At 43.1% G+C, this 27197-nt stretch overlaps 1 protein-coding gene across 1 annotated transcript in view; it reads left to right on the top strand.

Annotated features, from left to right (window-relative positions):
• Window positions 1-27197, top strand: part of KNDC1 (kinase non-catalytic C-lobe domain containing 1) — a gene marked incomplete at its 5' end in the record, with an annotated part of 236509 nt that overhangs the window by 70474 nt on the left and 138838 nt on the right. Inside the window, 3 exons of the mRNA XM_082266721.1 lie at window positions 4849-4907; window positions 16099-16245; window positions 22695-22809. Of these exons, the coding sequence (XP_082122847.1) occupies window positions 4849-4907; window positions 16099-16245; window positions 22695-22809 (321 nt within the window). The remainder of the gene's footprint in view (window positions 1-4848; window positions 4908-16098; window positions 16246-22694; window positions 22810-27197) is intronic.

Below are 27197 nucleotides of genomic sequence, written 5' to 3'. Positions count from 1 at the left end.
AATGAGGAATTTATAGAGAAGTGAGAAGCCCAGATACATAAACAGTGAGCCAAGCTGGAAAGGATAAGATAGAAAACACAAGACCTGAATGTAGCTGATCGGCTGTGATGGTGTCAGGGAGGCAGAGCTGGAGGGGGGAGAGCAGAAAATAATATACAAGCTGGGCAGTTGGAGGAACGAGATCCACTGTGAAAGTTCGGGATAGATTGGATGGGAGAAGGGGTACAGCAGTGACTGCATGGAGACTAACCTGGGTACAATCAATGGGACTGAGAAGGTAGAATGTGAGCAGGACAGCAAATATCTGGGAGGAGGGTGACGACGATAAACGTACCGAGGTAATAGAAGATAATGCAGGGAAGGAGAGCTGACATCAGAGCACTGAGCCATGCAGGGAGAGAATGACAGGAGGCTGTGGATCGGCAGCTAATGTAGTAGAAAGGCAGAGGGAGAGAGTGGCTTGTCAGCTGCCAGGCCCCCTGTTCAACTGAAGGAGTGCGGGCCCGGTACAGGAGGACCGGTGGTACCCCTCTATCAGCAGCCCTGGTGGCGGGGGGTATGCAGGCTCCTAAAACACCTGGAAAGTAGGAATCCAAACATTGGACTTGCCACCACCCGGACAGGTAAGTATTGCAAGCCTTGTTTTGCAGGGTGGCTTTCTTTCTAATTTTTTTTTTTTTTCCAAGTCACAGAATCTCTATCTTTTAGGCCCCATGCACACAGGACTTTTTTTTTCCTCCTCTGAAAGCATTTGCTCCAATGGAGGAAAAAGTAGCGTTAAATAAATGCCTAAATCCACATTTTGCCAATGCATTAAGGCACATCATGCATCTAGGCCAGTGTTTCTCAACCTTATTTAAGTCAAGGCACCCTTTAAAAATATGGACAATCTCAAGGCACCCTCTAAAATTCTGAGCAGTCTTGAGGCACCCCATTCTAAAATGTAAAAACTATTAGAATAGTTTTACATAACACGTTAACATCCACACATGTAGGCCAATGTTAGAGGTAATTCATTCTTCCAAATCCAATACACTTTTGCACCGGTACTGACTAGTATTCCAATGTTTCTCTTCTCCCTCAGTTTTTCTCCATCCGCTAATGTGACTCCATTGCTGACAGAGAGGGGCAGGGGAGGGTCATTGGTTGTTAGGACGTCGGTGGCTCGAAGGTCTTAATGGTGCACAATGAATACATGTGGCTTTGTGTAACTAAAGGCAGGTTTCATCCATCTGCTGGCTTGTATATAATTTTGGGGCATTTTTTAGGCATTTTGCCAAGGCATCCCAGGGTGCCTGGACTCCCTGGTTTAAAAAGGCCAATCTTGGCATTTATTTGTTCTGTTGGTCAGAATGGTAATTTATTCTGGCCATTGGAATTAAAGAATGCTCAAGCAAGTGTGTGTTAAATGTGTTCTACGCACGTTTTAGGCTTGTCGGTTTTTTTTTTTTTTTGCGACCTATTCCCATCCTGAACATGCTGACACTGGGTTTTTTTCTTTCTGCCCTTAAACACTCCTGCTTCTAAACGCCCATGTGTGCAAGGTCCCATAGGCTAACCGAGAGGAGCGTTTAGAGGAAGAAATTTGTTTTGTAGAATAGAGACTAAAGGTATTACAAGAAATGTCAGGTTTTTATTGCTCTCTGTGCCCCAATAGAGAGAAATTCACCCTCTCTATTTGTCATGTTTACTGGCTTTATTGAAAGTAAAAGTAGAAAGAAAGAAAATCTCAAATTCTGGATTGTCCCCAGAACAGTAAAAGAAGGAAATCTCTCAATAGAGACACTAGCTCGGGTGGCCCTGGAGACAATCAGGAATTCTCTCACTTTGGAGGGGATTTGCACTCACTTTCTGTTTTTGGCTATGGGACAGGGAGTGAAGAGAAATCTCCCCAATTGGACACAGATGGCAAAAAAAAAAAAAATAAAAACAAAAAAATATATAAAATGCTGGGAGTGGTTCAGCAGTTATAACTCTCATTTACTCTATCCAAAATTGAAGAAAAAAAAAAAAGTTTTGCCCTTTATTCTACTTGAAGATAAGCCCTTCCTGACCTCTGTAGTTGCAAGCTCTTTGGAGCTATTCATCCTCTTCAGAAGCATTGAAGACATTACTTGCTTCCCCCTCCGAGCACTGATCTTCAGCCTTATCTCTAATATAGCCATTCTCAATGAGGTTTCCGTGGAAGCCCAAGGTTCCGCCAGAGGGTGCTAGGGGTTTCTTGGGCAGTGACAAGTTGATCTCACATGGTGCCTGCACTGCTTGGCATAGGCAGCTACATGACACCAATGATATTTTTAGCTGTCTGTAAAGGTGGTATTCTGAACAACACTATAGGGGAGGCATTCTTTTTATTTGCCATCCACCAGTATAAAGGGTATTCTCCCTGATCCCAATAAGTCTGTTTTAGCAGTGGTTCACAGAGACCTGATTATTATTTATTATTTCAAGGTTTCCCCTGGGGTAAAAAGGTTGAGAAAGGCTTCTCTAATATAAACACGTGGAGCTCCGCTGCTGAGAATAGTACTCAAACAACATCCTCTGTAATTATGAGGATGAATTTCCCCACAGTGCCTGTGGCTATAGAAGTTCACGTGGAACTAATTTGAAGCTCATTTACTGCTTGCTAAGACTGGAAAATATTTGAATGTCCATTGCCTGGAAACATTAACTTTAAAGCAAGCCAAACACAACTGGACTTTTGCAAGAATCTGAATGTTTGATCCTTAATTATTTTCATTGCAGTGTCCAGCCTAGTGTTAGAACTCCCAAAGCCAAGTGAAGTTTGACAATTGCTGTTCTTTTACAATTTTACTTACCTTTCCCTTATTTCCATGAGAATATTTCATCGACAGTTTGTGGATAGAGTATGTAATATTCTGTTATCTTTGCTGACTTTAAAAACATTTACAACATAGGCCACCCAGGGAGTTTGTTCTCAGATAGTCTACATAGGTAGATAGAATTGCATGGAGTAAAGCACACTCACTTTGTTGCTTTACTAAGCAAAAAGTACAATTCTGTAGTCTACATATTTTATGCAATATACATATATTGGTTCACTTTGCACATATAGAAGAAAACCTATAAAAACAAAAAAGATTTCTTATTAAGGGTTACAGATTGATAAAAGGCACCATAGGCAAAAACAAATTGTAGTAGTCAATGCAGATTCTGCACTCTACTGCTAGTATTTTATACTGTGGAGCGATCGCATAACACATCCAATTGCACTGGAATGAGTAATGTTTGCAGCCTGTTGTGTAATATCTGTCAGACCTGTTGCTGTCTGCCCAAGACTTGAAATATTTGCCTTTGTATTTACTTTTCTTGTTAAGCCAGAGTGCTGCCCACTGTTCCAAAGATGCTTAGCTGGAGGCCAGAAGAGTGTACTCCCATTTAGCACTAACTTGGCAGCCCTCCTGTCGAGAAGCAAGGTTTTCTTTTTTTTTTTTAAAGTGGATTTCTTACCTAGAATGACTTTATGAACATTAAACAGCCACATGTAGCACAAATGTCTTGATAGATGGCATATGTGTTAAATGTACACCATGTTTTTTACGGTCCGTGCTCCAATTGTCTAGTAATCCGCATTGAAAACTGCCAACCATTTACCAGCGACACCATGCAAATCATGGTTTTGCTCAGCTATCTCCTTCTTTCAAAAGGATACCAAGGAAGCGTTTCCCAGTCAAGTTTTGCAATCACAATACTTCGATAAAATCGTGGGTGGCTAAGTGACACTGGCATAGTGTTGCTGGTAATAGCTGGCAGTTTCCTATGCTGATTGCTTGACAACTGAAGCATGGAGGCAAACCTGGTACTATGCATTAACCACTTGTCGACCAGCTGCCGTACATATACTGCAGCAGGTTCCCATGAAATGACGTACCCTAACGTCGCTTCGCTGGAGCGCTCATGGGGGTGCGCATGCCCATTCGCCAGAGGAGAAGCTGATCTGCGGGGCCGGCAGCAAATCACGGCTTGCACCCACAATGTCTCCCCATGGAGACAGAACGGCGGTCAACGCTTTATCAAATGATACCTGCATTTAAAGCCCTGTGCTTTCAGTGATGAATGCTAAGGATGCAGAAGACCTACCTTCTGGGCTTTCATCCCTGAATGCAAAGGGATAGATTTGCTAACGGCAAAAATCCTGTGCAGTTTGCAATTGCAGTTGCTCCAGAGCTTAGTAAATGAGGGGAACCCCTGTTGACTTCCCTCATCCAATCATGTGAAAAAAACATTTTTCTTTTCCTTGCATGTGATTGGGTATTTTTTGCAGAGTGAAGCTTCACCTCATTTACTAAGCTCTGGACCAACTGCACTTGCAGAGGTGCAACTGCACTTGTGAAGTGCACAGTCTATTTGCCTTTAGTAAATCTACCTCCTATGGCCCTAAATGTGGGTACCACTCGGTACAGCATTCAGCCTCACCCAGCCTGACATAGACTTTGACAGCCTACAAGCATTGGTGCTGGACGCTGCACCTGTCCCTCCCAGGCACAGTAAAACGCTGGAAGGGACACAATGCAGCTAGATACACCTGCATGCAGGGGCTTTGGGCTCTATACCAAAACGGATACATTTGCAAAATGTATAAATAGAAATAAAAGACATCAGTCGTCTTTGTACCAAAACATAGGTGGTAGAGATGAAAACCCACATGTGATGTGATGTCTTAATATCAGATAATAAATTAAATATTCACTGTGATGTGTTTGTGCATATTTTAAATGTAATTTCCTCTGATCTGGTTTATGAATGGCGTGTTTTCTGTCAGTATGACACAAACTACAAAGTATTCAGAGAGCTAGTTAATGAAACTGGGTTACATTTTCATTTCAGATGATCCCGAAGGTGCTTTTGTACCTCCAGAATTTGATTTGACTGGTAACACTTTAGAGGTAAGTAAGTGTGAAGCAGCTATTCACATTCTAAATGGGATATATATTTTAACTTCGGGGAAAAAATGATATTAAAGTGTTTCTTTTTTTTTTTTTTGTTTTGTTTAAAAAAAAAACATGTTTTACTTACTTGCTCTGTGCTGTGGTTTTGCACAGAGCAGCCCTGATCCTTCTCTTCTCAGATCCTTCGCCAATGCTCCTGGCCCCTCCCCTTCTGTGGTGTGCCCCCGCAGCAAGCAGCTTGCTATGGGGCACCCGAGCCACTACTCTGTGTCCATTCAGACATGGAGTTGCAGTTCGGCCCCACCCCCTCTCTCCTCAATGGCTCACTGACTTTGACAGCAGGAGCTAATGGCGCCACGCTGCTGTCTCAGCCAATGAGGAGGGGGAGTCCTGGACAGCCGAGATTCTCTTGCAACATTGCTGGATCTATATGGGCTCAGGTAAGTGTTGGGGAGGCAGCTGCTCACATAGGTTTTTTTTTTTTATCATAATGCATAGAATGCATGAAAATAATAATCCTTATGACTGTTTAAAATAACAAACATGGTTTACTTACCTGCTCTGTGCAATGGTTTTGCACAGAGCAGCCCTCATCCTTTTCTTCTCAGGTCCCTAGCCAGTGCTCCTGGCCCCTCCCTCCTGCCAAGGTCCCCCACAGCAAGCAGCCGAGCTGCTGCTCTTTGTGTCCATTCAGACATGGAGCCGTGGCTTGGCTGCCCCCCCTCTCGCCCCATTGGCTCACTGACTTTGATTGACAGCAGCAGGTGCCAATGGTGCCCGTTGCTATGTCTCAGCCAATCAGGAGGGAGAGTCCTGCAACATTGCAGGATTGAGAACGGGGCTCAGGTAAGTATTAGAGGGGTTGAAGGGGGCTATTGCACTCTAAAGGTTTTTTTTTTTATCCGAATGCATTAAAATAAAAACCTTCTGCCTTTTAGAACCACTTTCAAATATATATATATATATATATATATATATATATATATATATATATATAATATATTATTATAGTGCTCAGCATAAAGGAGTGGACCCCCATGAGTGTTGTCAGAAAACCTTTACTTTCCTTCCAGAATCAACATTTCCTATGGGACACTATACTACAAAATACTCTCACAAATGAAGACCCTTGATTACAACCTAGATTTGTTAACCACTTCAATACAGGGCACTTTTACCCCCTTCCTGCCCAGACCAATTTTCAGCTTTCAGTGCTCTCACAGTACTCAGTCATGCAACACTGTACCCAAACAAAATTTTTTAAATTTCTTTCAAACAAATAGAGCTTTATTTTGGTGGTATTTAATCACCACTGTTTTTTTTATTTTTTGTGATGCAAGTGAAAAAAAAACGAATTTTGAAAAAAAAAAAAAAAAACATTTTTTTTAGCTTCTATTGTAAAACTTTGCAAATAAGTAATGTTTGTTCATAAATTTGGGCCAAAATTTATATTGCTACATATCTTTGGTAAAAATAACCCAAAATGCTTAGTCTGTGTGAAGGTTAGAGTCTGCAAGCTATGGTGCCAGTCATTGAAAATTGATCACACCTGATGTATTGAAGTCCTATTTAATTTCTTGAGGCCCTGAAATGTCAGGACAGTACAAATACCCCCCAAATGACCCCTTTTTGGAAAGAAGACGGTCCATGGTATTTGGTAAGAGGCATGGTGAGTTTTTTGAAGTTGTAATTTTCACACAATTCTTGGGGAAAATTAAGAAATTATTCTATTTTGTTACACAGAATTGTCATTATAACAAGTTATTTCTCACACACAGTATAGGCATACTTGCAATTACACCCCAAAATACATTCTGGTACTCCTCCTGAGTATGGCGATACCACACGTGTGAGACTTTTACACAGCCTGGCCATATAGAGAAGTCCAACATCAGGCGTTCTGTGAGCATAAATTACACATATAATATCCTGATGGCCTACCTGGTAACACATTTTTGAAGCCCCTGGAGCACCAGGAAAATAGAAACGGCCACAAAATTACCCCATTTTGGAAAGCAAACACCCCAACGTATATTTTATTAGGTGTTGAGTCTTTTGAACACGTCATTTTTTTCCACAAGTTTTTGAAAAATGCGGAAAGAAAATTAACTTATTATTATTTTTTTTTTTTTTTACACAAAGTTGTTAATTTATATGATTTTTCTAACACATGCATGTACATAGATAAAAATTACACCCCAAAATACATTCTGCTACTCCTCCTGAGTATGGCGATACCACATGTGTGAGGCTTTTACACAGCCTGGCCATATACAGAGGTCCAACATCCAAGTAGCACCTTCAGGTGTTCTAGGAGCATAAATTACACATATATAATTTCCTAACTACCTATCGCACTTTTGAAGGCCCTGGAGCACCAAGACAATGGAAACCCCCACAAAATGACCCCATTTTCGAAAGCATACACCCCAACGTACCATCTATGAGGCATGGGCTGCAGATAGGTACTCAGGTATTCTAATGGGTTGGAGGCAGGTACTTGGGTACTCTGATGGGCTGCAGATAGGAACTTGGGTACTCTGATGGGCTGCAGATAGGTACTTGGGTACTCTGATGGGCTGCAGATAGGTACTTGGGTACTCTGATGGGCTGCAGATAGGTACTTGGGTACTCTGATGGGCTTCAGATAGGTAGTTGGGTACTCTGATGGGCTACAGACAGGTACTCTGGGCTGGAGACAATCTGTCTATGTTTTACCGCTGTAATGGTAACTGCCTGTTACCGCAATCTCCTCCTCACACAGGATCAGTGCGTGAGGAGAACCCAGTAACAGGCAGTTACCGGGTTTGTTGACATTTGTGACCGGCTGTGATTGGACTGTGATTGGACAATTTCATTGGCTCTATACCCTGATCGGGGGTGGGCTGTGTCAGAGGGACACACCTCATCCCCAAACGCCATGCTGCGTGCCCCCCGGGGGCGCGCTTTAGCGGCAAGATCGAGCACAGCACGTGACTGGCTGTGTTTGGACACAGCCGAATACGTGGTAAAGAGTCATTTTCATTGGCTCTTTACCCTGATCGGGGGATGGGCTGTGTCCTGAAGAACATGCCTCGTCCCCGATCGCAGCGCTGCGTGCTGCGAACGGGCGGATGTCATATTAAGTCCGCCTGGTGTAAGGGAATGTTCCTGCCGGCGTCATTTTACAATGTGCTGGTAGGGAAGGGGTAAATGGCACACACAAAGTATTTTGCATTAAACACCATGCTGCAAAAATAAATACACCGCAATGAAAGTCTCAGCCCCGGTTCACACTTATGCGAGTGCGGGAAGGCTGCGAATCCGCAGCCTGTTCCCGCATCGCACATGCACCCCCGGCAGTTCACACTGCCATATGCGATACACTGGGGGTGTCAATGTAATCTTAACGACACCCCCAGTTTGATCGCATATCGCAGTGCGATCGTGCAGTTCGCACAGGATCGGATCGCACAAGTGTGAACCGCTGTGCGATCCGATCCTGATGCGGCTTCCAAAAAGGGTCCCTGTGCGTGTTTGGTGCGGCTGCGGTGCGAATTTAGCCATACAAAGTGTATGGCTAAACTCGCACCGCACAGCCGATCGCATGTAATGTCGGAGCAGTGCGCTCCGACATTACATGCGAACCCCGCACACGCACAAGTGTGAACCGGGGCTTAGAAGCAAAGCTAAATTTTAAACAGCACAATCCTAATTAACAAGAATTAAACTACAGGTGAGTCTAATTATTCATTAAACAGGTGTCCAGCAGACAGTTGATTATAAAAGGGCGTTACTAAGGCTCCGTTCACATCTAGGCGTTGCTATTTTTGCAGGCGTTTTACAGGCATTTTTTTGGGGTGTTTTTCAGGTTAACAAGTGACCAATGAAAAAAATATAAAACGCCTGTAATCTGCCAAAAAAAAAGCTCATGTACTTTTTTGAGCAACGGGTGTTTTGCTAAAGGCGACAGAATGCTCAGATGTGAACAGGGAGCCATTGAAAGTAATGGGATTTGTCTTGTTGGGCATTTTTAGAGCTGAGTTTTTAGAGCAGAAAATCACCAAAAACGCCTAGATGTGAACAGAGCCTAAACAAAATTCATGCTGTCAGCAATGGCACCACATGGAAAAGAAATGTCACAATGCCTGAGAAAGAATAATTTCTTTACACACGAAATGTGAAGGCTACAAGAAGATCAGCAAAGCTTTAATTATCAGTCATACTGTAGCAAAAATTATACAAACACTTAACAAAAATGGATATGCAACCATCTCGCAGAGATGTCCACGGAAGTTAACTAATCGACAGAAGCGTCTTCTGATAAGGGTTGAGGTAGAGGTAGAGGAATGACATGCATGGGTGTCATCCACAAAGGAAGCCTCCCCTAAAGCCCATGCACAAAAAAAGCCAGCCAAGAATTTGCCAGGGCCCATGCTGAAAAAGAAGACTCCTGGGACTCTGTACTCTGGAACTGATGGCTTCAAACTGTTTGGCGTGGCAAATGTGAGGAGTAAAAAGAAAAATGCATGGTGCCTACAGTGAAACATGGTGGTGGCAGTGTCCTTCTGTGGGGCGGCATGAGTGCTGCTGGTGACAGGGAGTTGAATTTCATTGATGGTATCATGAATTCACAGATGTACTGCTCTATACTGAAAGAGAAGATGCTACCATCACTCTGTGCCCTTGGTCGTCGTGCACTTTTTCAACATGACAATGGCCCAAAACAAACTTCTAAGGCCACTGTTGTATTTCTGAAGAAGAACAGGGTGAAAGATTCAGTGGCTTAGAATGTCTCCTGATCTGAGCCCAGTCGAACACCTATGGGGAATTCTGAAGAGACAAGTTGAGCATCGCTCTCCATCCCACATCCAGGTCTAAAAGATTTCATTCTTGAAGAATAGAAAAAGATAGATGTTGCCATATGTCACCAACTTGTTAATTTCATGCCTTAGAAGACTTGGTGCTGTCCTTACAAATCATGGAGGTCATACAAAATACTAGATTTTAGTCGTTTTTGTTGTGGGGTGTATTCATTTTTTATCAACTAATTTTACCTTCATGTAATGAGCTAAACAAATGTGCTATAAAACTCGGTTGTGTTCATTAAAGTGATATTAAACCCAAACATTTTTTTTATTGCAGCTTATCAATCTTTTTTTTTTTTTTTTAACCACTTTACCACCGGAGGATTTTGCTGTCTTACGTCAAGGCCACTTTTTGCGATTCGGCACTGTGCCAATTTAACTGACAATTGCGCGGTCATGCAATGCTGTACCCAAACAAAATTTACGTCCTTTTTTTCCCACAATCAGAGCTTTCTTTTGGTGGTATTTGATCACCTGTGCGATTTTTACTTTTTGCGCTATAAACAAAAAAAGAGCGACAATTTTTCAAAAATAACAATATTTTTCACATTTTTTTATATGAAATTCCCCCCCCCCCCCCCCCCAAAATGTAAAAATCAAATTTTTTTTAATTTTTGGCCAATTTGTTTTCTGCTACCTATGTTTGGTAAAACAAAATCGCAATACGTGTATTTTGATTGGTTTGCGCAAAAGTTATTGCGTTTACTAACTAAGGGAAAGATTTCTGTCATTTTTTTTTTTAACGAGAAATGGCGGCGATCTGCGATTTTTTTTTTTTTTTGCGGGACTGCGACATTGCGGCGGACAGATCGGACCCTTGGCTGACATTTTTGACACTTTTGGGGGTACCAGTAACATTACTACAGTAATCAGTGCTATAAATATGCACTGTTACTGTAAAAATGACACTGGCAGGGAAGGGGTTAATTTTATTGGAGAGGGAGGGGTTAATGTATGCCTGATGCTTACTGACATGTGTAGGGGGAGGTGACTGAGTGACACAGGGACAGATCGCATGTTCAGCTATGCTGAACCCTGCAATCTGTCACTGTCTGTCACTTAGGAGATCCGCCCGCTTTGTTTACACAAGCGGGCGGATCTCCAGACTTGATTCCCCGACGATCGGGGAAGAGCGGCGGCAATCGCCGCCGCTTCTCCCCTGGCCCGACTCCCGCTGTGACTGAACACAGTGGGGAGCGAGCCTCCGGTGGTGCGCACAGCCCACAAGGGGAGGAGTCCAGCGACGTAGGTCTACGTCGCTGGACGATAACGAGCCACATTGCTGCAAAGTGGTTAAAACATTTTTACTATTATCCAACATAATCATGCAAGTAATATCAAAGCACATGACAATCAGCCCATTCCACAAGCTTACCAATCCTTAGATGTGATGTCTGTATTGTTTTTTTTTTTTTTTTTATTTATTAGGCATTTTCCCTTCATTTTTATCTGGTGATCCTGCCAGTAAGTCTGTTGTTTTTGAACAGAACAAGCTCTCCTACAAATGTACCAGTTAGAGTGTTGAGACGACAGATGTTCTTACACTGATCATCTTTCATTTATTCATGTATAACCTTTATATCAAAAGGAAAAAAAAAAAGACTTTGCGCAATATCTGCTTGTATAACTGGAGTGTGAGCTGGACTTTGGATTCAGTATGTATAGCGCATTTAAAATCTGCTAGTACATCAAACCCAATCCCCCCCCCCCCCAAGGACTGACAATACTGCTGTCCACAGGTGCCCCTGTGCTCCTTCGTCCAGAATGGAGGCACTATAATACAGGAGGTATGTTACTGGCCAGATCGCCAGGTGAAATGGGAGGGTAAAAACTCTAAGAAGAGTAAACTAATGCAGCCGTCACATCTACAGATTGATAAACTGCAATATATTCTATTTTTAGTTTGGGGTTTAATACTTTTTCAATTTACTAAAAATTTTAGTAACCAAATTGTGCTTCTAAAGTTTTTTTGTGTGGCTTTAGCCTTTTCAGTTGACTGCCAGCAAATGGTTAAAGTGACACTAAATAATATACAGGCATACCCCGCTTTTAAGTACACAATGGGACCAGAGCATGTATGTAAAATGAAAATGTACTTAAAGTGAAGCAATACCTTTTTTCATTTTCTAGGCAAGCTGACTGGCCACAAATAGGATATGTTGTAGTCCTGGGTCCCCTCACATTGCTCCCTAAGTTTGGTATCCCTGTCACTTATGGTTTGGGAGTAGTGCAATGTCAAGCTGACCAAGATTTCCCATAGACGCCAATGTTAAAAACTGGGAGTAATGCCATGCCAAGCTGACCAGGTTGTGTCCGTACTCGTGAGTGTACGTAAAATGAGTGTACTTAAAACGGGGTATGCCTGTACTTATCCTCCAAAATTAATCCATACACATCCACTACTTAATGGCCCTGTAATCAATTTTTCATGAAATAATTTCTCGTTGTGTTTTTTTTTTTTGCTTCCTTGTAATGTATTCTGTGAGATCCTGAACCCCTCCCTTTCTCCCTAACCTCAATTTTTCGGGAACAAGCAGTGTATGTGTAAGGCCCCTTTCACACATGCCAACTGTTCATTTCATCAGTTCAGTCACGTCTTTTCAAATTAAAAACGGATGTTTTCATCAATTTATCAGGTTTTTATCAGCTACTCATCATTTTTTATCAGTTTCTCATCAGTTTATTTACATCCAATACCAATGCAAAAACTGATGAAAAACGGACTGTTTCTCAGTTTACATCCTTTTTTTCTTCCAATCTGTTTTTTTTAACGGAAGAAAAATAGAGCTTTGATCCATTGGAAAAAAAAAATGGGTGTTGATGGATGCGGATGTAAACTGATGTAAATACTGTAGATCATCCATTTACATTTGTTTTTCCATAGAGATACATTGATGTATGTTTTTCAACAGTCAACCTATAGATGAAAAACAATGCTCTGTGTGGGAACGGAGCCACAGCTTGGCCCTGCCCCCTCTCTTTTCATTGGCTCACTAACTGTGATTGACCGCTGTTGTCTCAGCCAATGAAGAGGGAGAGTCCCCTGAGAGCCGAGACTCTCGTCCACATCTATGGATTGAGATGGGGCTCAAGTGAGTATTAGGGGGGCTGCTGCACACAATAGAATGCATGAAGGTAAACAACCATGGGCCTTTGAAACCACTTTAACCATTTAGCGACCGCCCTATAACCGTTTCACTGCTACAGGGCGGCAGCTGTGCGCAGGATCTCGTGTATAAATACGTGATTCTGCACTTCCGGGTAGGGAGATTGAATGCTATCGGTGGGTACCACGGACTCGATCATCAGCCAGAGAGACAGAACTGCAATCTGCCTATGTAAATAGGGCAGACTGCCGTTCTGACAGGAGGAAAGGGATAAAGTTTGTGTCCCTGCAAAGCCGGGAATAAACTCCATCTCTTCCCCTAGTAAAAGCACCTCCCCTATGTTTAGTAAAACACTGGCTAGGAACACAGTTAACACTTTGATCGCCCCTGATGTTAACCCCTTTCCAACCAGTATCATTAGTATAGTGACCGTGCATATTTTTAGCACTGATCAATGTATTCGTCTCACTGGTCCCCAAAAAGTGTCAAAACGTCCGCTGCAATATCGCAGTCCTACTGTAAATCGCTAATCGCCGCCATTACTAGTAAAAAATAAATAATATCCCATAGTTTGTAGACGCTATAACGTTTCCACAAACTAATCAATATACGCTTATTGGGGGGGGGGGGGTGCCAAAAATATGTAGTATAATACATATTGGCCTAAATTTGTGAAGAAATTTGATTATTTAAAAATTTTTATTGGATATATTTTATAGCGAAAAGTCAAAACATGTTGTGTTTTTTTTTTTTTTTCTAAAATTGTTGGTCTTTTTTTTGTTTATAGTGCAAAAAATAAAAACTGCAGAGGTGATCAAATACCACCAAAATAAAGCTCTAATTGTGGTAAAAAAAAAAATACATAAATTGTATTTGGGTAAAGTCCTTTTAAAGGGGGTCGTAAAGTCGGAAGGTTTTTCATCTTCATGCATTCTATGCTTATCTGAGCCCCCTCTTTATCCAGTGATGTCCACGGCTGTCTCAGTCGCCTGGGACTCCCCTCTTCATTGGCTAAGACACAGCAGCGGCACCATTAGCACCCGCTGCTGTCAATCAAAGTCAGTTAGCCAATGAAGAGAGAAAGGGGGCGGGGCTGAACCGCAGCTTCGTGTCTGAATGAATACACGGAGATGTGCCTCGGCTTGGGTGCTGTGGGGGCACTCAAAGGGAGGGAGGGGCCAGGAGAGCGAAAGAGGGACCTGAGAAGAGGAGGATCCAGGCTACTCTGTGCAAAACCAACTGTGCAAACAGGTAAGTATAACATGTTTGTTATTGTCTTGGAAACAAAACCAGTCTAAAGAAGCTCAGGGAAGCAGCACCTAAGTGTGCAGGAGCCAGCAGCATTGAAAGTTGTATACTGCAAGATTTTTAACAAATAGTTTACTGGGAATTGTTTATTTCTCTTTCATTCATTGACGGACACCGCTCAGTTATATACTGCTACACAGCAGTATACCCCATTGGGTTATACTGCCCCCTACAGGAGTAGGACACTAGGCAGGAAAAGCTTGACAACGCCTATGGGCAGTCCCAGGGGTATACATCTACTCTCAGCTATAGGAACTTTTTTTTTCTGCCTAGTCAGGAGTAAAGACCTAGTTTCTTGCTGGGATCTCTGGTCCTGGCAATTTTTTTCATTTTAAATGGAGCATTATCAGTTTGTGGTGCTGACTGTTGGTATCACCTTTGCACCTTAGGTCTTCATGAGTGCTGGCCCCGGTGCTGGCATTTTTTGAGTCAGCAAGGGATAGCAGTACTGCGGGACCTGGACGAACTTCTTCTGCTAGCGGAGTCTCCGACTGCTCTAATGGACTACTGGAGATTGCTCTGCGAACTCTGAGGGAGTTCAGTGGGATCCTGAACATTCAGGAGTCCGCTTTGGTTCTGTCCACAAATAAAATGGCCTATCTGGGTCTGACTCTGGACTCTGCCTCAGCCAGAGTGTTTCTTCTTCGGGGAAAAACTGGTGGCCTTCTTTGGTGGCTATCACCTCTGCATGCAGGGTGTCGGACCTGAAGGCGTTATCCTGTTGTTCACCTTATGCTGCTTCACAAGGACAAGGTGGTGCTTTGCCTCTGTCCGTCATTCTTTCCTAAGGTTTTGCTGGGTGCTGTTTAGAGGACCTGGTGTATTGTTGTTCAGGTGAGCTCCAGTTGTTTGTTTGAGCTCTGTTACCTGGTTGACTATGGTTGGGAATTTTTTTCTGATGTTTTCCCACCCCATATGTTTAACACTGCTTTGGCACATCACAATGGTTAAGAAGAATCAGGACCTGTGTCCGTCAGTGAACGAAAGAGAAAATGGGATTTTTGACTTACCGTAAAATCCATTTCTCTGATGTTCATTGACAGACACAGCACCCGCCCCTCTATGGAGTTGGCTTTCTTCTGACACTGCTTGTAACAAAACTGAGTGCCTATAGCTGAGAGTGGCATAGTCAAGCTTTTTCTTTCCTAGTGTCCTCCTACTGTAGGGGGCAGTATAACCCAATGGTTAAGAAGAATCGGGAGCTGTGTCAGTCAATGAACATCAGCGAAATAGATTTTAAGTCAAAAACTTCCTTTTTACTGTGGTCAATGTGTTAAACTAAAACACTGAAGGTTTAATATTACTTTGTTGTAATCACTGTAGGAACACAGGGAATAGTTTGAAGAGGTTTTGTAAAGCAGTAAATCTAAGAGTGGGCAACCAGCTAACAGGAAGACTAGTGCCATTTCCACACATGTTATTTAGGCTGGGTTCACACTGCCGCACAGAGGGGCTCACCGTTTCAGGTCCGGTTTCAGTCCAAATTTTTGGCTGAATTTGGACCTGAAACAGACCAGAAAACGCACAGGCCTCCTGTACAATTCGCACCAGAGATATGTGAACCAGCTCCATAGAGAGCTGGTCACAATCTCCTGACATGCAAATAGGATGCGGGGAAACCCTCAAGGATGATGTCCCTCCAACCCAGCCCCCACCCACCATTGGTAAGATACACCAATTGAGGCATCATAAATGTCAAAATGTACTGTGTCTTGATTCTAATGTGTCACAGTTCAGCATTTACATTGTTTCTTCATGCTGATTTAAAGACTGGGCACAAAGCACTTTAACTGCCAGTTGAATAATCCCGACTAACACAAAAAATGAACTAAAGAAATAGGAGTGCTCTATGTATTGTATTTTCTTTGTGGCCCACCATGGCCATTATATTGCTCTATTTATGAGAATGTCATTTTCTTTACGCAGGCACATATATATTCTCTGGGTGCAACACTGAAAGCAGCAATAGAATTTGTGGTGGACGCGGATTCACAAACCGAATTCTGTCTAGATTTAAACTTATTGCTGGATTCTATGCAACAGGAGAACCCGGCAAACAGACCGGACATTGAGGTAAATGTGGACGTTCTTTATTCCCCATAGACATAGTTGAATGATTGCATATACAGTGCATCCGGAAAGTATTAACAGCGCTTCACTTTTTCCACGTTTTTGTTATGTTACAGCCTTATTCCAAAATGGATTCAATTCTTTATTTTCCTTAAAATTCCACAAGCAATACCCCATAACGACAACATGAAATACATTTGTTTGAAATCTTTGCAAATTTATTAACCATAAACAAAAGAAAAAAAATCCCATGTACATAAGTATTCACAGCTCAATACTGTGTTGGAGCACCATTGGCACCAATTACAGCATCAAGTATTTTATTGGCGGATTGGCGGAGTCCGAGAGAGTAACATCAGCCCGCCTCCTCCCTGACCAAAATGCTAATAGATTTAAAAAAATAAAAAACTTTTTCTGTTTTCATTGCATAACTTATTTTGGACCCAATGATATCCTTACTGGGTCTCTCTATGCAATGCAGACAGATCATGGCTTGTAAAGTAACATCAGCCGCCTCTCTGACTCCGCCAATCCGAGCAGGCTTTGCATTTAATAATAGAATACATCGCTCACCGTGATTGGCTCAGTGCGGTATACTGTATGTAGTCGAAGCTACGGTACGTACGGTATACCGGTAAAGGATTCCCGCACAGCCAGCACCTTGAGAGATTACATCTACCGGTAATACTTACGACACCTCGGAGATATATGAGAGATTACATTTACAGTACTTTGGAAGGGGGGGTAGTCTTATACGGCGAGTATAGCCCCAAACCTATGTTTTAACTTGAAAATTAGGGGGGTCGTCTTATATGCGAAAAAATCCTGTATTTTTAAAAATTATTATTTCAATGTAATACGTGTAAATATATGTTAAAGGTGTAAACATTTTAACAAACAAAAAAAAGTTTTAATAATAGTTTATAAATTGAAGTAAAACAAATAAATAAAAATTAGCAGCAAAATAATAACTAAATGGAGAAGGAGAATAAGGCTCCATGCACACAGGGCGTCATAAAAACGTGCTCCAAAGCTGTTTACATAACGCCGGGAAACAGCAGCTGTAAAAACGTGCTTTCAGTAGCTTTTCCTACTAGCGTTATTGCACGTTTGGCCACAGTAGCTGTTAGCAGCGTTTTTTTCTGCCTCCATTCAAAATCAATGGTTCCCTATGGGAGCCTATTGATTTGAATGGAAGTCACACCGCAGGTCGGATCAGGGTGATCCGACTTGCGGTGCGACCTGCACTGTGAGAATCTTGAGGGGGAACTCCACGCCAAAATGGGGAAAAAAACGGCGTGGGGTTCCCCCCCAGGTTCCAAACCAGGCCCTTCGGATCTGGTATGGAATTTGAGGGTAGCACCGCGCCGAAAAAACGGCGTGGGGTCCCCCCCAAAATCCATACCAGACCCTTATCCGAGCATGCAGTCCGGCATGCCAGGAAAGGGGAGGGGACGAGCGAGCGGCCCCACCCCCCCTGGATCATACCAGGCCACACGCCCTCAACATGGGGGGGTGTGGGTGCTTTGGGGCAGGGGGGGGCTCTGCACCCCGCACCTCAAAGCACCTTGCCCCCATGTTGATGAGGACAAGGGCCTCATCCCCACAACCCTGGCCGGTGGTTGTGGGGGTCTGCGGGCAGGGGGCTCATCGGAATCTGGAGGCCCCCTTTAACAAGGGGGCCCCCGATCCCGGACCCCCTCCCTATGTGAATGGGTATGGGGTACACTGTACCCCTACTCATTCACCCCATAAAATGCAGTGTATGGAAATGACGACAGGAGACGTTTTGGAAAATTTATTAAAAATCTTCATCCGGCTCTTGTCCTCTCCGGGGGTCTTCTCCTCTCCGAGGGTCTTCTGCTCTTTTGCTGTCCGCCCTTCTTGTCTTCTCCTCTCCGGGGTCTTCTGCTGTCTTCTCCTCTCCGGGGGTCTTCTGCTGTCTTCTCTCCGAGGGTCTTCTGCTCTTTTGCTGTCCGCCCTTCTTGTCTTCTCCTCCCCGGGGGTCTTCTGCTGTCCGCCCTTCTGCTGTCCAATCTTCTTGTCTTCTCCGCTCCGGTCTTCTGCTCTTTTGCTGTCGGCTGTCGGCTGTCGGCTGTCCTTCTTCCTCCGGTCCTCCTCCGACGACGTCTTCAGCGATTATGCCGGCCTCTGGTCTCCGCAGCTTATTATATAGCCATTAGGGGCGTGGCCGCCAGATGACGTCATCGGGAGACCACGCCCCTTTGTGTCACAGGTGACGTCACCTGTGACACAAAGGGGCGTGGTCTCCCGATGACGTCATCTGGCGGCCACGCCCCTAATGGCTATATAATAAGCTGCGGAGACCAGAGGCCGGCATAATCGCTGAAGACGTCGTCGGAGGAGGACCGGAGGAAGAAGGACAGCCGACAGCCGACAGCAAAAGAGCAGAAGACCGGAGCGGAGAAGACAAGAAGATTGGACAGCAGAAGGGCGGACAGCAGAAGACCCCCGGGGAGGAGAAGACAAGAAGGGCGGACAGCAAAAGAGCAGAAGACCCTCGGAGAGAAGACAGCAGAAGACCCCCGGAGAGGAGAAGACAGCAGAAGACCCCGGAGAGGAGAAGACAAGAAGGGCGGACAGCAAAAGAGCAGAAGACCCTCGGAGAGGAGAAGACCCCCGGAGAGGACAAGAGCCGGATGAAGATTTTTAATAAATTTTCCAAAACGTCTCCTGTCGTCATTTCCATACACTGCATTTTATGGGGTGAATGAGTAGGGGTACAGTGTACCCCATACCCATTCACATAGGGAGGGGGTCCGGGATCGGGGGCCCCCTTGTTAAAGGGGGCCTCCAGATTCCGATGAGCCCCCTGCCCGCAGACCCCCACAACCACCGGCCAGGGTTGTGGGGATGAGGCCCTTGTCCTCATCAACATGGGGGCAAGGTGCTTTGAGGTGCGGGGTGCAGAGCCCCCCCTGCCCCAAAGCACCCACACCCCCCCCATGTTGAGGGCGTGTGGCCTGGTATGATCCAGGGGGGGTGGGGCCGCTCGCTCGTCCCCTCCCCTTTCCTGGCATGCCGGACTGCATGCTCGGATAAGGATCTGGTATGGATTTTGGGGGGGACCCCACGCCGTTTTTTCGGCGCGGGGCTACCCTCAAATTCCATACCAGATCCGAAGGGCCTGGTTTGGAACCTGGGGGGGAACCCCACGCCGTTTTTTTCCCCATTTTGGCGTGGAGTTCCCCCTCAAGATTCTCACAGTGCAGGTCGCACCGCAAGTCGGATCACCCTGATCCGACCTGCGGTGTGACTTCCATTCAAATCAATAGGGAACCATTGATTTTGAATGGAAGAAAAAAAACGTATAACGTGGCTTAACGCACGTTAAGCAACGTTATGGAGCCTTATGGAGCCTTTAGCAGCGTCAGACGTTTTTTGCAGCTTGACGCTGGAGCTCCTGAACCCACAGTTTCTGGGTTTTTTTTGGAGCTGTAAAACGCCTATGCCACTTGGAGCTCCTAAAAGCTCTATGTGTGCATGAGGCCATAGAATAACATGGATGGGCGTTCTGCAGCTGCAAAAAAAAACGTCTGACGCTGCTAACAGCAGCTGTAAAAACGTCCAGTGTGCATGAGGCCTAAGGAGCTAATTTGGGCTGATTTAGAGTAAATTAAGGGTTAATAAGGGATTAAACAGAGGAACGTTTAAAAAAACAAAAACATTTTTTTTTTTTTTTTTTTTACTTGACAGGTTGCTTTAAACTGATTTCATCTGCAGATTAAAGTTCATTCCTTTGATCTGTAGATGAAGTAATAGAAAGATACAAAAAGAAACAAGTGTTCTTTTTATCTTTTTGTTTCAGCGGTTAAGCAATGTTGTTGATAAACATTTATATTTTTCTTGACAGTTCCAATTGCCGGGATTTTTTTTACACTTCAGCTGTCAACACGGGATCCCCACTTACAGCTGAAAGAGTCCTCAGTTGTTAAGGACACGACAGTCCCGCTCCTTCACAACTGATATTTGCTGTCCTTTTTTTTTTTTTTTTTTTAATTTTTTTTACATTTCAGCTGCCTTGGTGGGGGAAATCACACTGACAGCTGAAAGAACCAAGCCTAAAAGTTTCAGTTTCAGGTTTCGAAGCATTTGCACGAGTACTGATACTTGTGCAAAGGCTTGGTATTGGCACTGATATAGGTATCATTGCAACCCTATTGCAAAGCTAAATTCCGCTGCCTGCCCCAGCAAATTCTCTCTATAGGATCCTCCGCATCCAGAACACTTCTCAGTGTCAGATGCCTAGTTCCACAGCTGCTTTCCTTGGTTCCTTCTGCTGGTTCCTTTGTCACTAGTCCAAACTGTAGTCATGTGTGCCCGGTGGATGAAACCACAAAGCACATTGGGGGATGCCAGCAGCCAACACCCCCAGAAGTTTCAGATGTAAATGATCTTTCCTCAAGATTTTCTTCAACACAATGGAGGACACCCTTAGTGGTGACTGATTTTAAATTTTGTTTGCTGCTAATGACACCTTTTATACTATGTTACATCCATATTTAGGATGTAACATATAAGATGGTGTCAAACTGGCTCCCCCACTTAGAGTCTGGGGGGTTCTTCTCCATGGTCCCTCCTGTCACTTAAAGTGATTGTAAAGTCTCTTGTATTTTTTCTCCCAAAAAATAATAAACATGTTATACTTACCTGCTCTGTGTTGTAGTTTTGCACAGAGCAGCCCCAATCCTCCTCTTCTTGGGTCCCTCTTTGTTTCTCCTGGCCCCTCCATCCCTTTGAGTGCCCCCACAGTAAGCAGCTTGCTATGGGGGCACCCGAGCGGAGACACAGTTTCATGTGTCCATTCAGACACGAGGCTGCAGCTAGGCACCACCCCCTCTCTTTCCTCATTGGCTAACTGGCTTTGATTTACAGCAGTGGGAGCTAATGGTGCTGCTGCTGTGTCTGGGCCAATGAGGAGGGTAGTCCCGGATGGCTGAGACAGTCGTGGACATCGCTGGATTGAGAGGGGGCTCAGGTAACCATTAGAGGAGGCTGAGGGGGGCTGCTACACACACACAGAAGTTTTTTTTTTTTATCAGAATTGCATTAAGATAAAAAACCTTCTGACTCTACAACTCCTTTAACTTCACATGGCTTAGCGATGTCATTTATTCCCTGAGGTCTGTGAATGAACAAACTACAAGTCCCATCTTCCACTGTGACAGAAAGACACGTAGTTATCAGTGGAACATTAGTGCAGTGATTACCCCAGCTTCATAGAGTCAGCGGGTGCTAGACATAGAGAATACCCAGGACTAGATGGTCCCCGGCAGTCTCTATGACTCTCGGAGGCCCGGGCGCAATGTTTTAAGGTGACGTCCGGACTGGCAGTTGTGGATCCCGCCGTGGACTCGGCTGGAAAGGCCGAGATCGTTCTTTTTTTTTTTTTTGTTGATCGGTCTTTCAAGCCTAGAGAAGAGGACCTGTCATGCCCTATTCTTAATACAAGGGATGTTTACATTTTACATTCCTTGTAATAAGAATAAAAGTGCTAAAAAAAATAATTAAAGGGACAGCAGAAGCGAACGCATACGTATGTCACGCCCACATATCTAAATGGAGTTCAAACCACAAATGAGCAATAGCAATAATTCTAGCCCAAGACCACCTCTGTAACTCTAAACTGGTAACCTGTAAAAAAAAAAAAAAAAAATCGCCTATGGAGATTTTTAAGTACCGAAGTTTGGCGCCATTCCACGAGTGTGTGCAATTTTAAAGCGTGCCATGTGGAGTATCAATTTATTTGGCATAGCATCATCTTTCACATTATACAAAACAATTGGGCTAACTTTAGTGTTGTTTTTTTAAAATTCATTGAACAGTGTTTTTTTTGGAAAAAAACATGTTTGACAAACTGCCGCGCAAATACCATGTTACATAAAAAGTTGCAACGACTGCCATTTTTTTCCCTAGGGTCTCTGCTAAAAAAAAAAAAAACATATATAATGTTTGGGGGCTCAATAATTTTCAAAAAAAAAAAATATGATTTTTACGTGTAGGAGAGGAGTGCCAGAATAGGTCTGGTATGGAACTGATTAAGGAGCCGAAACCTGATGGCGTCCTTAACAAGCAACTATTTACTTCAGATGCATAGCGCTAAAAAGTGCTATGTGTTTTTAGAAATGTTTTGCAAACGTTTCAGTGTGAAAGCAGCCTTAGGATATTGGTAAAAACTTTGCCCATTTTGAATAACTGAGAGGTTCACTTTTTTTCAGAAATGTTAACGTGTTTTTTTTTTTTTTTTTTCTTCGCCTGTTTGTGTGATGTTTCTAGCAAAGAGCTGTTCTTTAGAATCATTTCACTGTTTTTTGTATCTGTGCTTGTTATGGTCGAATTAAAAAAGCTGTATTGATCTATAGACGTATGTGTGAAGCATGCAAAATTATCTTTTATGGATCTCATATGAAATAAATCTTCTCTACGCACAGAGCATTATGTCCCAGTGTGAAGAAAAGCTTAGCTGTTCCTCGGCATCCGTATGTCGAAGTCTTTCATCCATCGGGAGAAGGGTCCTCTCCATAGAATCAGTCAGCGCCGTACAAGGTAAATCTTCTGTGCTGATGTATCTTGATCAATAGCTGCAAAAATAAAAATCTATGTAGTGCTGTAAGAACTCTGGCATAGTCAGATAATCTATGACTGCCCGTTCCTATGCTCCTCTGTAATTTAAAGATCTCCCCCCCCACCAGCATTTTTATGTTCTTGTTGTATTTGAAAGGTAAAATCCATACAAGCTAAAATAATAAACTCATTGTTTTTATAAAACTAATTATAGTATTTTTATGGTTTTGTAAAAATACCCAGACACATTGGATAAAGGCATAACTAATGCTATTGACCTGCATTGTCAAACTACGTAAGTTAACTCCATTTTGGCGTAGACTTGTTCTACAGAAGGCTGTTCTTATTTTAATTTAAAAAAAAAAAGAAAACTACAACATTTTGGAGAATAAAGTGGGACTATACAAGTAGTTAGGGTAATTGGGTAAAGTTTTTTACATTTATTTTAAGCGGTTACTAGAGCAGTAGCCGTTAGGCTTCAGGTTCCCTCTGACTCTCAAGCTGAAAGGTCAGACTCAAAGTAAATCTAAATCATTAGGGAAACTGACTTCAGTATTTGGCATGCAAGCCTGCACAATTATAATGGCTTTAGACTCAAATAAAATCCTACATTTTACAATGTTTACAGAAACCACTGCCAAATATGCACTTGGCAGTCTCAGGGCTCTTGCACACCGTGGTACGCTGCCGGGTACACTTCTGGGCACCACAACAACAGCTGTATTCTATTCTGTACTGCTATACTCCCTAATGTGCATCTGTGTGCAAGAGCCCTTATACACAAACACAACACTTACCAGTTTATTATTGGTGAACAAAAAATCTTCTCCAGTCTGGACCAACCGACTGACCCAGTTATTTTATCCCAGGGTTCCACCATCTTTCCTCTCCTAAGGAAGGTTCACGCCACAATTTTTGTTCTGGATGTGTTCCGATGGGTTTTTGATGCGGTTTTTCCCCTTCCCTTTTTCTTTATCTACGTTCAGTACATGTGTGTTCCAGTGGGTTTTCGATGCATTCTGCCAAGTTCCACATGCATTCCATACAGAAAAATACAGCATGTTCTACTTTTGTTGACTACACTGGATCGCACTGCACTGGTGTGAACTAGAACCATTGGAATACAGGGAAAACACTGTGCATGTGTTTTTTATGCAGATTAAAACACACTGGACTGCATCTGGTGTGAACTAGGTCTAGGGTAGAAAAGGTGAAGCTAAGCTGTCAGTTCTATATAGCCCACTCTTAAAAAACATTTCTGCTGTTCTTGTGGCAGCCACATGTCACTGATTTCTGCAGAGCAGTAGGCTTATGTCAACGGCCAAGGGGAGTAGTAAGAGTACAGGTTTAGCTGCTGACTTTTCAAAACATGTAGAATTTCCATATCTGTAACATTGCGGTTTACTGTGCCTAGGCTATCCATGTAAAAAAAAAAAAAGCAAAAAATTGTTTCAAGAATCCAAGATTCTTTATTCTTCCCATCCCGTTTTTATGTGAAATCAACAATAAAGGATTTGGGACTTTGAGACGATCACTTGGGACTTTTTTTTTTCGTTTTCATTTGGCCTTCTCATTTCAGGTGACCCCTATTTTTTGGTCGGGAGGCCTACTTTGTGGAGCACTGCTAAATTAAAGCCATTTGGCATTACTGATTCCTTGTTATGGGTGAGGGATCTGTGTCCAGCACATCACACCCATTTTTCTTTTGTCAACTTGATCTGCCTATTCTAGAGAGAGAATCACATTAACAGCTGATGGAATGAATTTAGAGTGTAATAAAATGTTTACATACGTGAGGAATCAAAGGGTTCATGTTAACATTCAAAATCTTGAAAAGGCTCAGTGGTTACTGGTCCTCTTTTTTTTTTGTCAGTCCTTGCAACACAGTGACATTTCAACAGTGCAACTGTGAACTCCAGAGTCTACATTTACTCTAATCGTTCTGCAAGCACTGTCCTGTTTTGCATTGTAAGCCAAACACTATGCAGAGCTCCTTGTTGGCTCTTGTCTCCCTAACCACTTACATCACTGGTATATGTAACAGAAATCTAGCCATTGGGGATTCTGGGTCTTAGACTGGAAAAGAAGGTGAAAAGTATTCTGATGAATATAGACCAGGAAATACAGGAAACTGATGTCACAGGCTAAAACAAGTACCCAGGACTCAGTCCTATTGGAAGACGTGGAGATATAATTATAACCTGCTTCTAAAATGTTAATGAAAACAGATGTTGCATTCGCTAGAATGTACATGTGGAAGCCACATACCACATTAAGGTGTCTCTGCAAATTGTGGTCCTTACACTAATGTAGAAGGATGCCAACACTGGAACATACACACAGAATTATATATATATATATATATATATATATATATATATATATATATATATATATATATATATATATATATATATTAAAAAAGAATAGCGCGCAAATGCAAAAGAAATTACTACCAAATCTGAAGAGAGTCCATAAATAAAAATGGGGGTTTGGTCCCACCATATGGCCATATCGTGCTCAAGCCCACTACTGCGTCAAAGTACCCCATTATCAGTGGGTCCTACACTATCCATGAAAAAGAGATGAATCCAACCTTTCTAACCCTTGGAGATAATACTTCTTGCTGGGAAAAATGTGCAAATGCACTACAGGGGACTCCTCCTATATCCACTTGATGGTGGACACTGATTGAGTACAGGTGTATGTGGGGGGTGGGGAAGGCTGCTCAACCTCGATAGTCTGGTCAGACCGAATACATAATAAATAGGCAAAAAATTTGGGGGAGCATACCCATGTATTTCCAAAGCTGCTGCAGCTATGAACCAAAAGACATGTATATTAAAAAAGAATAGCGCGCAAATGCAAAAGAAATTACTACCAAATCTGAAGAGAGTCCATAAATAAAAATGGGGGTTTGGTCCCACCATATGGCCATATCGTGCTCAAGCCCACTACTGCGTCAAAGTACCTCATTATCAGTGGGTCCTACACTATCCATGAAAAAGAGATGAATCCAACCTTTCTAACCCTTGGAGATAATACTCCTTGCTGGGAAAAATGTGCAAATGCACTACAGGGGACTCCTCCTATATCCACTTGATGGTGGACACTGATTGAGTACAGGTGTATGTGGGGGGTGGGGAAGGCTGCTCAACCTCGATAGTCTGGTCAGACCGAATACATAATAAACAGGCAAAAAATTTGGGGGAGCATACCCATGTATTTCCAAAGCTGCTGCAGCTATGAACCAAAAGACATGTATATTAAAAAAGAATAGCGCGCAAATGCAAAAGAAATTACTACCAAATCTGAAGAGAGTCCATAAATAAAAATGGGGGTTTGGTCCCACCATATGGCCATATCGTGCTCAAGCCCACTACTGCGTCAAAGTACCCCATTATCAGTGGGTCCTACACTATCCATGAAAAAGAGATGAATCCAACCTTTCTAACCCTTGGAGATAATACTCCTTGCTGGGAAAAATGTGCAAATGCACTACAGGGGACTCCTCCTATATCCACTTGATGGTGGACACTGATTGAGTACAGGTGTATGTGGGGGGTGGGGAAGGCTGCTCAACCTCGATAGTCTGGTCAGACCGAATACATAATAAACAGGCAAAAAATTTGGGGGAGCATACCCATGTATTTCCAAAGCTGCTGCAGCTATGAACCAAAAGACATGTATATTAAAAAAGAATAGCGCGCAAATGCAAAAGAAATTACTACCAAATCTGAAGAGAGTCCATAAATAAAAATGGGGGTTTGGTCCCACCATATGGCCATATCGTGCTCAAGCCCACTACTGCGTCAAAGTACCCCATTATCAGTGGGTCCTACACTATCCATGAAAAAGAGATGAATCCAACCTTTCTAACCCTTGGAGATAATACTCCTTGCTGGGAAAAATGTGCAAATGCACTACAGGGGACTCCTCCTATATCCACTTGATGGTGGACACTGATTGAGTACAGGTGTATGTGGGGGGTGGGGAAGGCTGCTCAACCTCGATAGTCTGGTCAGACCGAATACATAATAAACAGGCAAAAAATTTGGGGGAGCATACCCATGTATTTCCAAAGCTGCTGCAGCTATGAACCAAAAGATATGTATATTAAAAAAGAATAGCGCGCAAATGCAAAAGAAATTACTACCAAATCTGAAGAGAGTCCATAAATAAAAATGGGGGTTTGGTCCCACCATATGGCCATATCGTGCTCAAGCCCACTACTGCGTCAAAGTACCCCATTATCAGTGGGTCCTACACTATCCATGAAAAAGAGATGAATCCAACCTTTCTAACCCTTGGAGATAATACTCCTTGCTGGGAAAAATGTGCAAATGCACTACAGGGGACTCCTCCTATAT

This window comes from Pelophylax lessonae (assembly GCF_965119305.1).
Source record: "Pelophylax lessonae genome assembly, chromosome: 9".
In the NCBI taxonomy this organism is placed as follows: domain Eukaryota; kingdom Metazoa; phylum Chordata; class Amphibia; order Anura; family Ranidae; genus Pelophylax; species Pelophylax lessonae.
Note: the sequence above shows the minus strand (reverse complement) of the source record. Positions and strands in the feature narration are given on the sequence as shown.